The 12,407-nt window shown below is 46.1% G+C and overlaps 1 protein-coding gene across 7 annotated transcripts in view; it reads right to left on the bottom strand.

Moving 5' to 3' along the window:
• Positions 1 to 12,407, bottom strand: part of ablim3 (actin binding LIM protein family, member 3) — a 41,615-nt gene that overhangs the window by 1,424 nt on the left and 27,784 nt on the right. For 2 of the 7 annotated variants that reach the window (XM_053879286.1, XM_053879285.1), the window contains exons 5-20: positions 11,643 to 11,769; positions 11,402 to 11,495; positions 7,945 to 8,032; positions 7,812 to 7,870; positions 7,655 to 7,726; positions 6,779 to 6,940; positions 6,649 to 6,678; positions 6,458 to 6,584; positions 6,088 to 6,183; positions 5,097 to 5,147; positions 2,314 to 2,430; positions 1,595 to 1,665; positions 1,340 to 1,508; positions 419 to 448; positions 146 to 201; positions 7 to 73 (exon numbers count right to left, since the gene is read on the bottom strand). In XM_053879286.1, coding sequence (XP_053735261.1) covers positions 7 to 73; positions 146 to 201; positions 419 to 448; positions 1,340 to 1,508; positions 1,595 to 1,665; positions 2,314 to 2,430; positions 5,097 to 5,147; positions 6,088 to 6,183; positions 6,458 to 6,584; positions 6,649 to 6,678; positions 6,779 to 6,940; positions 7,655 to 7,726; positions 7,812 to 7,870; positions 7,945 to 8,032; positions 11,402 to 11,495; positions 11,643 to 11,769 — 1,416 coding nt within the window. Of the gene's footprint in view, positions 1 to 6; positions 74 to 145; positions 202 to 418; positions 449 to 1,339; positions 1,509 to 1,594; positions 1,666 to 2,313; positions 2,446 to 5,096; positions 5,148 to 6,087; positions 6,184 to 6,457; positions 6,585 to 6,648; positions 6,679 to 6,778; positions 6,941 to 7,654; positions 7,727 to 7,811; positions 7,871 to 7,944; positions 8,033 to 11,401; positions 11,496 to 11,642; positions 11,770 to 12,407 lie in introns of all 7 variants that reach the window. The other 5 variants (XM_053879291.1, XM_053879290.1, XM_053879289.1 and 2 more) reach the window with 3 other exon arrangements.

Genomic DNA, 12,407 nt, shown 5'->3' on the forward strand with positions numbered 1-12,407 from the left:
ATTCACCTCTGCTGCCCCAGTTGACCTCACTGCTGGTGTCATACTGGTACTGGTAGCAGTCCGCACTTTGAGGCTTCGGGAGAAAAAAGAAAAATAAGCTTGACGTCACTGAGTGACGTAACGCGCAGTGGAGTAAAGTCCTCACCCTCTGGATGCCATTACGTCCGTATCCCGGTAAAGACGACGATTTACAGGCAAAATCTGTGATAAAGACAGAGCTGTTAGAACAACTGCAAGTACAGCACAGTGAGGACCATCTGTTGATGCGAAATTTGATACGATTTACGGTGGTTTTCATGTGTAATACATAGTTTTGACCAGTAGATGGAGGTAGCCAACCTCCTATAGTTACCAATGAGTTCCAAACCATTCTTCAGGAAACTAGAAACTTGCACATTTCAAGTATGAGATGACTCACCGCTCTCCGTGTTGAACAGCGATCGAGCGGCTGCAGGAGGAAACAAGTTAAAATTAATTTCAGTTTTCATTCTCCTGTTTCACATTTACAAGTCCTTAAGACCCGCAACACAGTTCAGGGGATGTGGGAAGAAACCTGAGTGCCCCAACAGAGGATCCAGGAAGAGATCAGGAAGAGTGAAAGCAGGAGCCTCTGCGAGTGAAACGTGTTCAACAGAGTCCCAAACAGTTGTCTGCGCTGCCCTCGCTCCGAGGGCTTTTATGAGAGATCTTACAGCTCATGAATAAAGCAGGATGTGGGACACCAGCTGTGAGCACGGAGAGGCAGACGCTGACTGAAGGATGGAGGGAAGCACGCGGAGATGAGGGGAATAAAGAGCATTCAGGGTGAGGGGGAACCAAATGAATAAGAGGAGACCAGATGATGGCATTTAAATGTCAGAGGCTAAAACAACCGCCTGACTAATTACACACAGTAAAAATGTCAAGTTTGGTCAGATGCTTGTGTCTCGTAAACACTCACATCCAACACTATAAAAAGACAGCAATGACAGTTTCACAGAGGTTTTCCAGTCCCAGGAGAGCGGAAGTGATACAGCACACGAGGAGCGTCGTGTTTGTGCATCAACCCAGCTTTAACATGAATCGTCAAGGTGAACCTCACCCGCTGTCTCCCTCGCTCTTTTTCTATCTGGCCTCACTGATGATGGTGCAACCTTGAAGGTCAAGTCAAGGACAAACTATTCTTGGTCACACCCGTAGTCTTCATTCACCTTGACTCTTTAAACACAGACAGTAAACCAAGCGTGGCCTGCAGCAGCCGTGACCCTCCCTGACATGCATAAAATAATGGGACCACACGGAAAAGACCGCCGTCAAGGAAGGTTCTGGTGATAAACAAAGGCGCGGTGCGGCTCCTTACATCCGTTGATGGTGTTGTTGTAGGCCGTGGTGCCGTAGCCCGTTGTGTTCAGAGTCTCTTTGCTCCCACAACGAGAGTTCCTCGCGCTGCCCCAGGGGTCGTTGTCATAGGAACCAGATCTGGCTTTCATCTCCTCCTTCAGGATCATCCTCCCGATGCCACTCCCAACCTACAGGAGACACAACTCTACATGAAGGGGGCGGAGGTGCTGATGGTGTGGGGGTGGGGGGAGTCGGAGGGTAACCAAGCTCTTACTCTTTGAAGACCGTGACTCCAAGTCTCTTCATCTCCTCCAGTCGAGAAGCGCCTCCTCGGCAGTCGATAGGCTGAGTGGGGAAATTCCCACCAGAGAGCACAGAGAGAGACTTCAACTTTCATTCCACAAACATGACAGCGGAGCCACGACAGCTGAGCTGCACTAAACTTCCTTCACTAGGGGAGAAAGTTTCAACACTAGAAAAACAATGAATCTCTTCCTCTGGAGATTATTTGTTTGGATTTCTGACATCAGTTATGGGCAAACTTGAGATGGCTCCGCCAATATGTATTTTTTTCCCTACATATTTTAAAGGCGATGATTTGTTATATGAACCGATATGTGAAATATTGACCTCATCTTTTCTGGTACCTTTATTTATTAAGGACTGTTTTAAACCTTTTAGACTAACTTTTCCATACTTTTTAATCCATTACATTCTTATACATTCATGCATTCATTATCTTATGCCTCATATACATAGAATGTGGCAAGTAATAATGGCAAAATTAAAGGTCAATTGTTTGGAATTAATAGTTCCTAAACATTTTTATTGTCTTTGGTTTAAACATTAATGGCTCCCAAGAATAATGGCTCTAAAAAATAATAATCTAATACGGATAATAATACATACATGCATTCAGGAGTTGTTTCAATAAAAATTTTAGTTTAAAAAAATTGAAGTAAGCTGAGTCTGAGTGTAATGAGTCCTCCTCACCTCTGGGGGAGCTGTTGTACGAGTAGTAGTCAGCCTCAGATTGGGCATATGGCTCTGGAGAGTAAGTGGAGAGTCTGGACGACCGGATGATGTCTTCACTCGTCCGGCTTTTCGTGGCTGCAACCAGATGATCTGTGAAGATACAGCTTTATAAATAGAGAGAAAAGAAACACTGAAGGCCACAGATCACTCATATTGGCTCCACAGAAGACATTGAAATCAAATAAACTCCTGAAGACCTGAAAGGAAAACAGTGTCACATTCCCTCCTGCAAGCAGAGAATCCGTCTCTGCACCAGTGGGAAGCAAAATCCATTGACTTCAAACCTGTTTATTAGATTAACAAGGCAATTCGGTAAAGTCCGGTGGAAGCAGAGCAACCAGGACCAACATGAATCCGCTTCATCACCAGAGAAGTTCGGCCTCTTCTCCTGTCGGCAGCGATCGATGTTGGAGGCGAGCACAAAGCAGTGCTCAGTTACAGCCCGTTTCATAAACGCAGTGAGGAGATATTGATGCCTCTCCAGACTGGAGCACAATGAGGTCGACGTGCGGCGTGATGTCACACTGATCACTCTCCACTCTGTTAACCATCAGCCATGCTGGCCCCGGCTACGGCCCACTGAATTCCTCTGCTGGGCGGACATGACAGTTGTGGTCACCGATGGGAAGCACAGACTGAGATCAGGAGCACAACACACACAGCACTTAAGTAGTGACTCATGCGATCATGGGTTTTCAATGTATTTTGGGTCGCATCACTTCCTGGCAATAACCCTTTCCAATAACAAACTATCCCGGTCAGAATCTTGAAGTAGCAGCAATGGCTTCTAGTGAGCTTCAGAATGGATTTTAAGAACCTCCTGTTAGTTTTCTAAATCTCTTAATGCTCTTAGTCCCAACTTGCTTTCGCCATATATCAGCTCTCTTCCGCCCAGCGTCCTGTGGAGGGCGGGATGAGCATGCTGCCGGTGTACGGCCATTGCGTTTTTGTTGCCAGACACGGGAGCTGTCGTGGAGACCAATGAGTCAAACATTGACTGGGTTGACCAATCGAGGTAAAGGTTGACAAATCGACGTACGGTTATCATGAAGTTAAGCCTGGAAAACCACCTGAGCCACTCTCCCTCCACAGCATTGACTCATGCATGAGGATCTCAGGAGGACTCAAGATATGAGACACTTTCCGAGTCGTGCTGTTCAGATTCTGATTCACTTCATTTCAAGCTACTAGATTTAGACAGTTGCGCACCAGAGCGTCCTCTAGAGGACAAGGTTTGCACCGCCATATCAAATCCTGAAGAAGGATGGGGCGCAGGTATGGAGTGGAACGAAACTGCGGGGCTCCAATCCCCTTCAGAAGTGGGGCGGAGCTAGAAGAGTTGTTCTAGTTGACCAATGAGAATCGCAGAATAGAAAGATAGAAAGCCAGTTCAATTGTCTGGCTCTCCGACGGTAAGTAAGACGTTTTTAGCCACCATATTTGTTATGTTGTTGGAGCAGGACTGACGATGCTTCATGAAACAGCGTCCTCATCTGCAGAGCTAACTGTAAGTCAGGGGAGCTCTTGGATCAATAATGGAAATGGTTGCTCCAATCCAAGGACTTTAAAGCAGAGAGTGCCATCTAGCGGACCAAGTGGTTGCTTCGATACATCCTCAGCAGAGAGGCAAAGACTGACATGCACACAGATGTGACAGGATGAACAACAAGAGGAGGGAGGTACTTACAGCGGCGATGTCGCCAGGATAAGTGGAGCAGGAAGTGAAGGGAAGTGAATAAAAGGGATTGGATGCATTAAAAGGAGGTGAAAAGAAAAAGGGATACGTTATTGAGAGACGTGACGGATTTTTGCGATGCTAAATAATCACAGCGAGTGGCATGGGAGACTTTGAAAGCAAAGCGAGTACATAACCAGCCGACACGACTTGTCACTTGTGGTGTCTTCAGATGGTCAATCGTGTTTGACGCTGAGTCGAGAGGACGGAATAATCAATGACTGTTAGGAAGGTTTGAGCAACAGAAAGATCAATACGCCTGAATGTGTCTCTTCTCCAGACGGACAGGTTTAGAGACAGCTATTCAGAGCGACCACGAAGGAACGCACCATTTTCAAGGGAAGGATCTTGGCCAGTGATGTACTGCTCTGGGAGGGAGGGACACAAGTCATTGGATAAACACACACCTTAACAATGCAGCATGCAGGTCAGGAGCAGGAGGGGATTGAACCACAGCCTCAAAAGCAGCTAACGCTAACAGGTTGAGTTGCTGCATCTTATTTAGTTATAAACCTGGTTACATACACTTGGTCTATAAATAAACTCCGCAGCAAGTCCTTTTTAAAAATGAATGTGAGAATGAGCTTCTCTCTGCTTTGTTCCCAGTGTTCTGGTGTCATTTAGCGAGTCCTCCGAGTCCCATGTACTCAACACTTGTCACGCCTGAAAAGCCATTCTTTCATTCATGGCTTATTCCAGCCTTATTTGCAGACAGGAGCCCATCATGCACGCACAGGCGAGCGAGCCAGAGTGGCATCCGCAGTGCCTCTGAGGTTCAAGTTCTATTTCCATTCTGCATTTCCTCGCACACTACCAGTCTGTTCCTGTTAGTGATGCCTTCAATTAAAGCAGTAACTCGAACATCGATACACATCAATAAGGTCGGCGAACCCCCCCACCCCGCTTATGAATCGCTCCATAGATCAGCCACATCTATATGGAGGAGTCGACACAGCTACACTGACGGCAGGACAGGCAGGCTAAGGCGGCGCTAGCTGCACTGTACCCGTTCTCTGATAGATGGGTGGCTTCCTGTAGATGTTGGGGTCCCCTGTTGCTGAGGAGAGAGAGAGGAAATGCACAGTTGAAATGGAAGAACGCTGTCACGATGACAGGACCTGAACACAACGACTCCTGAAATGCGGTGTACCACAGGGGTCAGTCATAGGCCTAACACTGTTATCACTGTACAGAAAAATAAACATAGAAAGAAAAATTACAACACTTTGCACACCTAAAAAGGCATCCTGCCTTACCACATTAGAATGAAAAAATATTCTGTAAGTCATCAGCTTGCAGATGCGAGTGTAAATCCTTCATTTAAGAAGGGAGCGCAACAATAACAAGCTCCACAACTGAAACATTTGGCATGAAAATGAAGACAAACAAAGTCAGAAAGTGTAAAGTGAAAACAGAGAACAACGGGGGTCAATCTAAGGTCCATTTTGGTTTAGATTTTACTAAAAAATATCAGTTTTAAAAGACTATTTGAAGTAAGTAAGAAGTAAGTTGGAATCAGTACAATGTGTTCCTCTATTGACACTTAATTTATTTTCAAATCACCTTGTAATGAGTTCATATCTGTCAAGTAGCATAGCATACTGACACACACAAAGCAATGTTATTCTGTTTCATGGTTATTATACTACAAGAATGAAAAGCAAAGATGATTAAAATCATTTCTAAAAGGCAGTGAAACATATGTATTCTCCCAAGTTATGGTGTACACAACCATTATACAACCTTCCCTTTGCTCCTCATTACTCTAGTGCAGAGATGTAGAATAAACAACTGTTTGCACTCAGCCAGGTCTTTCATTAAAAGAATCAGGTCAGCCCCCTGTTCTACCCTGAAAAATCCCCAGTTATTCTTAATAACTATATTTATATTCTTATAAATATATTTGCTCAAAATTCCCCCGCACTGGTTCGGAAACATACATGGTGGAGGACAGACAAGGACGATGAAGGGTGCGATGAGGAGGTGAGGCGTCCTACCTGGCACATGAAAATGTTTAGGGGGCTGGTTAGTGGTGGGTGTGCTTGAGCGCCCCTCTTGGCCGTAATAAGGTGAACTCCTGCCGCTCTCAGAGCCTGCGGTCAGCCCCGGCCAGTCACAGCAAAGGAAACATGAGTCTCAACCATGCAGATGAACGCATTCACAGAGCTGTCCACTTTCCCACTTGTGCCGAGACAAAAAGAGAGTTTAATCGAGTCGGAGCACACGTGGAAAAGTTCATGAAAGGGCAGGAAGCATTCATGTGGGGGATACAGTGCGGGACTTGAAACCTAAAATCTAGAATGAATCAGTTTTGCTACTATTCTTGCCTCTGTGGGGACTTAGACACACAGAAGAAGGGCCACTCACCGGCGTAGCCAAAGTGCTGCGGGGAGCGAGGTATGATGGGCGACATGCCTTGGCGGCTATACGTGGGCGAGTCGATGTAACCCGGACTGGAGCAGCGGCGCTGCCTCATGTCCAGGCTGTCGTAGTCCTGAGGAAACCAGGCAGAAGTGAAATAGTTGCGTGATGGGATGAGAACCTGCTGGAATCTTTACCTGAGAATATGGAGAGAGGGTTCCGAGTGACTGGAGGAGGAAGGAGGAAACAGAAGCTGTAAAAGTGTCTCTCAAACATTAGGATACGTGTCAGTGAGACAGCGGTAATGGACCAGTGCAGCAGTTGTACCTCCCCATAGCTGTAAGAGTCTAGATTGTCATCGGGGGTGTATCTGTAGTAGGGCAGGTATGAGGAAGTTATGAGGTCCGGCTGCTGGACCTCGTAAATGGCCTTGATCTTTGGCAGAGCTGCCAGGTCCTTATAATCTAGGAACTCATTCTCCACTCTGGCCTGAGGAGAGGACACACACACACATCCACCAAACACAGAGACGACACTTGATGAGCCACGACACGGGTTGGATCAAGCAGGCAGCGATGAGGTGCAGCAAGCAGCCAGAAGTGCGGCTCTACTCTGTGGGCTTGGACCCTGAACATGCAAAGGTGTGTGGGCTCGCAGGAGCGCGAGACGGAAGACGAAAGAGAAGTGTGCTTACTCTGCACTTCCACCTCATCCATCACCTGAACAGAAAGGTCATTGATCGTGTGATGAGAGCAGAGCGAGGCGGAGCACGGCGAAGTGGCTCCTGCTTACATGCAGACAAACCCCTGACTGCCAAACAGCATCCCTGAAAACTAGTCCATTTTGTGAAAATATTGAGCAAATACTTGCTGATTCAAAAAAATATTCAGGACTGTTTTAAGAGTTCAGTGGACGCAGTGCATTCTGGGATTTGTGGTATGGGTGTGGGTGTTTAACCAGCCAAATAATACCAGGCATCGTCTTGTTTCTTCAGCCGTTTCAATGCAGATCATGAAATTATTGCAAAATCGTCTGAGAGTTGTGACCGAATTCACATGCTTCCAGTGATGAAAACAGAGGTGAGGACCACACAGCAGGCCAAGGGAGTGAGCAGACCCTTCAGTACGGTGCTTAGTTCCAGTCGTGCTCGCTTTATTTTTCTGGCAGAGGAGCAGAAAGTGACTAGAGACAGAAAATCCTTACACAAATGACGCGACTTGGGGAGCCGATGGAAGAACCTGGTGGCGAGATGGAGGCCTCTGACAGTCGTCTGTGCTGTGATGGAGTGTTCAGAACAGGATGAATAAGGAGCAACGTTAGATCAGCCGTGAGGATGTTTGACACTTGAAGTGAACCTCACCCTGAGTCTCCTCTCGGCTCTCGCCGCCTGTTTACACAGAGGGTGCCACACCTCGCAGCCTGAGAGGGCACAAGCCAGCACGTCACACTGCTGTTTACCTGAGTGGGTGTGAATTTCAGCAGTGCAGTTTCACCTGTCAAGTACATTTCCTCTCCCTCTTTGAACATCAAGTTACAGCGGGCACAGCGGGCGCAGGTTGGATGGTAGTGCTTCCCTCCAGCCTGGCAATGAGAGAAGAGGAGCGATGTCAAGTCTTGGGATCCAATCCAAAATATAAAAGTGAAAAGGAATGGTTTATTCAGAGGCTAAACCAAAAACCAACCAAAACAGCAAAATGTACTGTATGTTCCCACTTGGCTGTAGTTTCTTAAAATGATTGCATCCAATGTGTTATTATTGGAATGTGTTTTTATCTACAATGAAGAATAACGCATTGGTACATTTTCTTTTTCATTATATATTTTGTTAAATATACAACTTTTCTTTTTACCAATGTGGTAGACAAGGTGTAGGCAGATACTTCCACTAAGTTTTTGTATATAATGGAAATAAATAAATACATAAATAGAATTAAAATATATATTTTAGAAGACATATGCATAAAATAAATCTTGAATAATTATTTGTGAAATAAGCTCTATAAAGGTAAAAAAAAGGAACAGAGATAATTTAGTCTTTTTGTGACTGAAATGTTCTCATGAAATGAATATGAGCGGCAATAAATACTAAAAAATAATACGAAACATATTTAAAAAAATATTTGAGAATTATTAAAACAAATTTCAAAAGTGAATTTATGACTCAAAACTAAACAAAAAACAAGAAGTGCAGTTAAGAATAAGGCGAGTCAGGGACCGTCATAAATGCCTGCAGTCTCTGGTTCCAGTCAGACTTAGATCAGGACCCGCAGCTTCAGAGAGTCAATGGACTTATTTTTCCATGTGTATCCCATTTAGACATCCTATGATACCACATGATACTCAACACTGTTCCTTTCACTGCCATAATTAGAGCCCAAATCCCTGTAGGTTCATCACATGCTGCAGTGTCAGAGTTCCTGTAGCGAGGAAGAAGCCCAAGGACACGGGAGGGCGATACATGTCCTTGGCTCCCAGGGGAACACAATCCTTGAACACACCAGTGCACAGGTGAGCAGGAACATGTGATGTGATGCTGCGGTTCACAGTCCTGATGTTGTCTCTCAGCAGAGCTGGAGGCCGGGGCGTGTCCTGACCCATCACCTCGGCCTCCCTGACATGGCGTTACAAGATTTTCTATGAATAGATCAGCCTGTGTCGAGGAGACGTGAGGCGAACCATGCCATGTCGGGCGGGATGTAGAACACTGCTATCAGTGATAACGTAAGGATGAGCATGACTGTTATCGTCTCCAGGGTGGGGGTCACATGGTTGGGACTTATTCGTAGAAAAAGTGTGATTAGGACGAGATTCCCCAGGGAGAGAAACTGGCCTGGAGTTGGACTGGACTGTTCATGCGCCTGTAAAAGGTCGTTCAAAACAAAACATGGTTATGTCGATGTAGAGGCGCCATTGCATTTAACAAACTATCACGCAACCATATGGGAGCAGGGACTTCGGGTGATCGGATCACAGTGAGACGAGAGCCGCCATGCTATCAGAAAAATTATTTCTTTTTAAGATGTAATGTCATGTGATCAAACGTATTAAAACAAGGTGGAAACATCCAAACAAACGGACCATGGAGGTGGACAGGAACGCAGCGGTTTTCGGCGTCTTGTTCGCAGAAAAATCATCATGACTGGGTTTCAAAAAATCATGGCGGAAACCCAGCATCTGTAGCATGAAAGGCTGAATAACAAATGAGAGTCCAGATTTTCCAGTGACATACATGGAGACACGGGAACTGTGATCATTTTTTGCTCTTAAATAACTTCCACTGCAGACAAAAGGCTCCCATTCTGCAGCTCCGATTCCACATTTGACTAAAGTTCCAGCAGATTGACCAACTAGGGCCATGGCAGGAAGCTGTTTTGTCCCAAGCAACCAACGACTCAGGTGGGAGTAGTAAAGTAGTAAAAGGTACCTTGACAGTAGCCCAAATATTGATCACGTACTACATTCATACCGCACCCCTGGTGGGTAGAGAGGTGATGCCAAGACCCTGCAGATACCCCAAGGTACCGTTCAAACGTCTTCAATTATAAATCTCATCCTAAAGTCAACAGGAAATGTGTCGCTACTCAGGTGAAGTCGACGGCAGACAATCATCGTCAGACAAGCCAACTTAATATTTGACACCCGGCAGCTGATAAGCTGCGAGTCTCAGCTGCTGCCTGCTGCATCCTAAACAAGCCGATCATTATGATATCAAAACATGACAGGGGAGCTGAATGAAAGCCTCATGCACATGAATGTTTCCGGTGTGAGCCAGAGTGAGACTCAAAGATAAAGGCTGACAGGTTCCCGCGTCTATAAATAACCCCGAGAGTCTGACAGTCAGGAACAAAGCACTTTACACTCGTCGTCCTGATGCGCGAAAGGGCACAAGGACAGACCCGAGCAAAAGTGTGTTCACACCTGTTTGTTTGTGTTCCACCTCAGATTTCTATCCAAATATGTCATTAGTGAGGGATTATTGTGGCTCTTATGGCACCTTGTCAAAAACATCACATCATCTACAAAATAAACTTGTGATTCTACGAGGAGTCGTGGTATTTCTTCTCCCCAAATGAGTCCAATTATTAACAGATGTTTTCAGTCCACTGTTTAGACACTTAACATATCACCCATCTAGTGGGTCGAGCACCATGTGATCACCCCATTCTCTGGCCATTCAGTTCATGATTCTGGTCACCCCTGGTTTCCACCGAAGGAGTGAATAGCGCCAAGATGTTGCTAGGCACTGGCACTTCTTCAGGTCACACAAGTATTGCAACATAACATGATAATAACTAAGCCCAGCCGCAAAACACTTTATGTATATTCCGCGCCGCGCTATGGGCCATCAATTGAAGCAGGTCTGCCGAGACGTGGCGGCGCTAATGCGTTCCGTGGAAACCAGGGTTAAAGGTTAAATGATCAGTGCCATCTAAGAGGCACAGTGGACACCTACTGGCCCATATGGATGGGTGATATAAAGAATGGACAACAATGGGTGACTATTAAAAACGCCTTTTAAACTGTCGCGCAGGTGTTGTCGAGCGTGGAACAAGCGCAGTAAAGCACTCTACATTACAGACCAGAGGGCCAGTCTGGGTGGGATTTGAACCTGTCATATCCCACAGTTGATTTTTAAACGTTGCTGTTGCGATCCCTGGTAAATGTGAGCTATTCTCAGAGCTTTTCTGGGGGATTGCGAATGAAGAAATCCGCCAGCCAACAGCGCAGCTGGGTTTGTTTTGGAGCAGAGTAGCATTTCAGTCCACTATCATCCTTCAATCTTAAGCCTCCGACTCCCTAAACACATCAGGCTTAAAGAGCTGAGAACAAAATGCAGCCGCTCAGTTCTGATAAAGCTGATTCCCTTCTAGTCCGCTGGCAACTTCAAATGTTTCGCTGACAGATGTGTGGACAAAACTGTGTTGTCCTGAGACGCATCCCCAAGCTCACCTCCAGAACTCGTCCGCTAATGTATCTGCTGCACGTCTCACATTTCACTCCATACTGGGCGTGGTAATCTGCCTCACAGTAGGGCACTCCATCCCTGCAACACAGAGGAAGTCAGCGCCGGATCGAAAGTGCCGAATGAAAGCGGACACCAGAACAGGCATTTCTCTGTGATGATTACTGTCATTTGTGCATGGTATTTGAGGAAGAGTCTTCCAGTTACACAGTGGGGTTCGTCACTTACTTGCTGATGTACTCGCCAGTCAGCACCATGTTGCATGTCTGACATCGGAAGCAGTGGACGTGCCACTGCTTCTCCAGCGCCAGCAGTGACTGGCCTTGCTTGATTTCGGCTCCACATCCTGCACAATCTGGACAGAAACACGGCACAAAGTGAGCTGGACGGAAACGAAACGTCCTCATTTCTGAAACAACCTTCCAGGCTGAATGTTGTGGAATCAGACTGAGGGCACTTCCTCCTGAGTCTGGTTCTGCTAAGGCTTCTGCTTTGAGGATCGGTCTGCTAGCTCCCAGAAGGTTACCTTGACATGCTCTATAAACGACTCTTTCCTCAGTGCTCACTGAATCATTGACTGGGCTAATGTTGCTGCGTAACTTCCTCCCTCAACGATACACACTGTTAAGCATGATTGAAAGCAGACAGGAAATGACTCCCATAAAGAGCCATCTCTTAATCATTCTTAATCACAATCACTGTGATTCTGAAACATTTTCAGGGCATTATTGACCATCTCTAGTGGAAGAAGAGAAAAATACCAAACAGCGCAAAGAGTGATTAATGGATGCCTAGGCTTTGAACGATGAACAAAATGTCAGCGTTCCATTTGTTTCCATTTGACTCTTCTTAACCTTTTCTACCGTGGTGTGGGAGTACCCCCACACCACCCTCCACCCCCTCCACACACACACACACCTTCCCCCTCCAAGAGAGAAGCACAGCCTGTCTCTAAAAATGTATTTGACTATTGAGCGTGTTGGCTGTGGGCGA

Source organism: Synchiropus splendidus, chromosome 11 (assembly GCF_027744825.2).
Source record: "Synchiropus splendidus isolate RoL2022-P1 chromosome 11, RoL_Sspl_1.0, whole genome shotgun sequence".
Classification (NCBI taxonomy): domain Eukaryota; kingdom Metazoa; phylum Chordata; class Actinopteri; order Syngnathiformes; family Callionymidae; genus Synchiropus; species Synchiropus splendidus.